General features: G+C 32.4%; 1 protein-coding gene across 3 annotated transcripts in view; it reads left to right on the top strand.

The window, feature by feature from the left end:
* LOC106466526 (receptor-type tyrosine-protein phosphatase T-like) overlaps positions 1 to 5,029 on the top strand; it is a 39,374-nt gene that overhangs the window by 14,206 nt on the left and 20,139 nt on the right. For all 3 annotated transcript variants that reach the window (XM_022394558.1, XM_022394559.1, XM_022394557.1), the window contains 5 exons: positions 150 to 274; positions 1,310 to 1,397; positions 3,270 to 3,346; positions 3,789 to 3,825; positions 4,923 to 5,020. In XM_022394558.1, the coding sequence (XP_022250266.1) occupies positions 150 to 274; positions 1,310 to 1,397; positions 3,270 to 3,346; positions 3,789 to 3,825; positions 4,923 to 5,020 (425 nt within the window). The remainder of the gene's footprint in view (positions 1 to 149; positions 275 to 1,309; positions 1,398 to 3,269; positions 3,347 to 3,788; positions 3,826 to 4,922; positions 5,021 to 5,029) is intronic.

Raw genomic sequence — 5,029 nt, 5'->3', positions numbered from 1 at the left:
GTACGATATTGTTGATTAAAGATATGTGATGTTGAACTTCCTTTATTTATTTTTTAAATCGCTATCTGTGTAATATGTACGTATATATGTATAATTTTTGTTTTGAGGACTCGAAAAATTACAGCATGATAAAAACATTTCTTTATCAGGACTTGAGATCCAGCATTACGATTCGCCACCTGGTGCGGAGAAACAACATGTGGTAAAACTAGAGGATCTTGAAAAATACGTGAAAACAATGAGTGAAAATGGAGGATTTGCAGAACAGTATAACGTAAGAACCTATTTTTTCCGCAAAATTGCAAATTTCAAAGTAAATTTCTGCAGTTTCTAAACGTTATTATTGTTGTTTGAATCTTAAGATACATGTTTAACTTGGAAAATAATTAACATACTTAAAAACAATATCCACGACTGTCATTAAGATAATCATCGTGATTGATTTCACGTTATCATTTTACATTTCAAGTTAATTTGTATGTAAAATACAAGTAACGACAAATAGATTGGGCTCATTTGTGTAACCACAGAAATGTTGACTGCGTTTTATTACAAGTAATTTTTTGTTAGTTTATTTTATGTTTAGAAGTGTCTAAACATAATTATTACAATAATTAGATGTATTGAATACAGGCCTAATGTGTATTCTGAGCAAAACATAGCAAAGTTATTTCAAAACTGATACGAGATCTACTACTATCGCCACCTTTTGGCCAAGGAAAATAAACCTTCACGATTTTATTAAATTATTGATTTTTTTTCTGTTCTAAAAATATTTCTTTTGAAAATATAAAGTATAAGGCAAAATCTAACAACGTTTATCATGCTTATAATAATCTAAAGTTCTGTTTTATTTCTTGAATTAAACTGATTATCTGTACCCGTGAAATGATGCTTCACATTGGATTTATATCATTATGGGGCCTTAAAAATCCAATACATTAATTGTAAGAAATCTGATTTATTTCATATCTCACCCTTTCAAAAAGTAACACCATTACTCTGTTGATTAATTTTAGGCTTAAGATTAGCAATTCTCAAAGTTTTCTCAACTCTGATGTTGAGGAGAATTTACTTGTTTATTTGTTTAACTATAGTTTATTATTATTTTTTAAATTATTTTCCATCTTATCATAATTAAAATAAATCAAACCTAATTATGTATACACGTTCGTGTACTTCGAAACTCCTGTTTAAGACATGTTGCTTTGGTTTGAAATGTTAAAATAAGGCAATTAAAAATGCTGAGCACTACATGTAAAATAATCCACTCAGGATTGTAAGTTGGACAGCGTTACTTTCGTTTCAGATGCTCAAAACAGGACAGTTAAAAGATTGGACTGCGGGCCTGAAGCTTGAAAATAAGAACAAAAATAGATACAGTACCCTTCTTCCATGTGAGTTTCTTTTCTTTATTTTTGTACAGCGACAGAAAAACTAACTGAAGGGTTGAGTGGTTTAATTAATGTATTTATTTATAAAACAATGTATCGTATATTTAAAACTGTAGGTCGGGTTTTTACCCTATTTTGCATGCGTATAAGAACATGCAACATGATATGTAAGTTTGAAGCTTCCAGATTCAACGGTAGCTTTTCACGAATATCCAACATACCGTATTTTTCGGTGTATAAGACGTATTTTTTTTACCCCAACATTTGATGTCAAAATCTGAATTTTTGTTCAATAAAAATACTTCAAATGCGACTGTATCTCCCCCCCCCCAAACAAAACTCTGTCTTCAAAATAAGGGTGTGTCTAATATTCCAAAAAATACGGTAACCAACGAACCACTAGCATGGCCAGCAGGTTAGAGCGCTTGACTCGCAACCTGCGGGTTCCTCGTCCCACCAAACATGCTCGTCCTTTCAGCCATGGGGGCGTTATAATGTGATGGTCAATCCCACTATTCGTTGGTAAAAGAGTGGTAATGACTAACTGCCTTCCCTCTAGTCTTTCACTGTTAAATTAGGGACGGCTAGCGCAGAAAGCCCTCGTGTAGCTTTGCGTGAAATTCAAAACAAACAAACAAGCCTTCCCTCTAGTTAATCACTGCTAAATTAGGGACGGCCAGCGCAGATAGCCCTCGTGTAGGTTTCCGTAAAACTCAAAACAAACAAACAAGCCTTCCCTCTAGCTAATCACTGCTAAATTAGGGACGGCCAGCGCAGATAGCCCTCGTGTAGGTTTGCGTAAAATTCAAAACAAACAAACAAGCCTTCCCTCTAGTAGTTCATTATTAAATTAGGGACGGCTAGCGCAGATAGCCCTCGTGTAGCTTTGCGCGAAATTCAAAACAGATAAACATAAACAGAGGAACTTATCATCCACCCAGAATATCTTTTTTTTTAGTATCGGACTAATTGCATCCCAACGGAGCGGGTTCTCATTTTTAACCCGTGATGAATGTTATCTACCTTCTGTAAAATTAGTAGTTTCTAAAAACAAAAACAAAAAAAACCAAAAAAAAAATCATTTGTCAAACAATCTTCCTAACAAGATATTAAAATAAATGTTTAACTTGTATGATTTTTATATCCATTACTATGTTTCTATTTAAATAAGTGTAACACGTTAAGTGGTTTAGTCGGTACTAAAAAGTTGACCGCGTGGTAAAGCTCTGAATTTCGGAGCTACCGGATTCGAATCCGTACAATACCACAATATATTTTCTCACATTTTAATCTGTGGGTGCATTATAAGTGTGACAATCAAGTCCTTAGCGTGGATGATGGGTGCTCATTTGAAGTTAAAATATGGATGCGTTATAAGTGTGACAACCAATTGCTTAGCGGGGATTATGGGTGTTCATTTTAAGCTTTGAATGCGTCATAAGTGTGACAACCAATTCCTTAGCGTGGATGATGGGTGAGAGGATGCTGCTGAGTGGCAGCCTTCCCTCTGGTCAGAATCTAAAAATTAGAGACGGCAGAATATAACCTTTATAGTTTCGCCATGGAATAGTTTTAATTGTCTTTAATTAGTTTTCTCTCACACAACCGAGTTGGTAACTGTTTTATTTTTCCGATTGGTTTTTTTCAAAATCTCCATATATTTAGCAAAAGTAATTTGAAATGATGGCACATTATTAATATATGACATTAAAATGTTTGTGTACGAAAGCATCCTTGTTTTTTCATAATTAACATCCTGATCGTACAATGATTCAGTCATGGGATTATTCTAACTTAAAAAACACTGTTTGCTAATTGAAATGTCTATAAGTCTGAAAGACTTGATATTGATTTGTCTGATTTTTCTCATTTCAGACGACGAAACAAGGGTGGTGTTAAATCCCTTGAAAAATGATCCGAATTCAGACTATATCAATGCCAACTACATTGACGTAAGTATTGAATACTGACTAAATCATAAAAGGGAAAATATACAATAGGTTCCACAGTGAATCTTCCAGAAAAACATCTCTCAGCTGATAATTCCGAGGCATGAAATGCTCAAAAAAGCATTTCGTAGAAAATTATCCGATGAACTATAGATAAGTCGATAAATCTATCGTTAAAATAAAACGTGTAATAAAAAAATCCTTGAAATCTTAGTTTAATATTGTCTTCACATATAAATAATTCTCCAGATTCTATGCCAATATATATATGTGTGTATAAACAGATATATCTCCTGACTGACTGTATGTCAATACAAGTGCTAATATGTATAAACTAATATATCTCCAACCCGTATGTACAAATTAATCTTGAAATTCGCCTGTTACTTCTGTGTATATGAAATCTAATTTTGATTTTCACAAATTCCCCCGTTTTCTTTGCTAGGGTTATAACGCACCGAAAGCTTACATATGCACTCAGGGTAAGTAAAATTATACCTGAAAAAAAAAAGGGTTCTATTTTTTTAAAGACAATTAGAATCTTTACACGTTTAATAACCTATTACTGTTCGTCAATTAATTTTCATACTCAAGTACAATCATGGGACTTGAAATTCCGTTGTATATTAAGAAGATTGATATGTAGAAGTTTGACGTGCTAGTTTTTTGTTGTATAAGCGTCTTTTTAGAAAAAAAATATTGGATTTTGATGACGACATACGGAAGCAGATGAAACTACGTCTAATTAGGGACTTAAGTTGTCCTTTTTCAGCCAAACAACTTTCAGTGTTAGATATGTGTTATACCATGTTGGTTTCTGGTGATTATTGCTTAGATATTTGCCATGATAATTTCTACTAAAAATTTATATAAAAATATGTATTTTACTCCAAGCTTAAAAACATTACTTTATTTGTATCACAGTGGTCTGCTTAAAAAACTAGCCCTTTGTTATTCGTCAGAGACATAAACAATGAAGATAGGCAGATAAAGCGTCGACTAAACAAACAGTGGGATTTCTAGATTTCCCAGTGTATAACGTAATTTTATCATATACGAAAAAACTAATAATATTATTTTGTGAAATGTATTTTAAAACTTCTGTTTATCTGTAGGGAGTTAATTTCGAAACAAAAATACTTGTTTTTATTGTTAGGAGTCTGTATTCTTTCTTTAATTTTATTTTCACCGGTATTATTAATTATAACCTTTAACATTTTTATTTTTTACTGTATTATTTGTTTTTAGTATAAAAATTATTTTGCACTGTTAGGACTATCCTAAATATCCTAAGCTGGTCGTACCTTCTGAGATATTATTGGGATTACGGCCAAAAATCTCTAAAAACGAGGGGACCCAAATGATAAAACAATGTATTCTAATCCTTATAATTAAGAACGTAAGAACAGTATATATATATATATATATATAATTAGCTATACTCATTAACAGATTGATATTTAGTTCTGGTCAATTTAAACAGTTTGCTTTGATCAGAGGTCAATTCTAATTTCAACTCAGTTTAAAGTGTGAGGTGTGAAAGTCAGAAGTTTTAAAGCTTAAACTTGTTGAAATGTAGGACCTTTAGAGAATACTGTTGCTGATTTCTGGAGACTTGTGTGGCAAGGTGAAATCTGTAAAATCATCATGACTTGTAACGTGATTGAGGAATGTAAGGTAAATACT

The sequence above is a fragment of the Limulus polyphemus genome, unplaced genomic scaffold (assembly GCF_000517525.1).
Source record: "Limulus polyphemus unplaced genomic scaffold, Limulus_polyphemus-2.1.2 Scaffold2290, whole genome shotgun sequence".
Taxonomy (NCBI): Eukaryota; Metazoa; Arthropoda; class Merostomata; order Xiphosura; family Limulidae; genus Limulus; species Limulus polyphemus.
The sequence above is the reverse complement of the archived record's forward strand: the minus strand, read 5'-3'. Positions and strand labels throughout refer to the sequence as shown.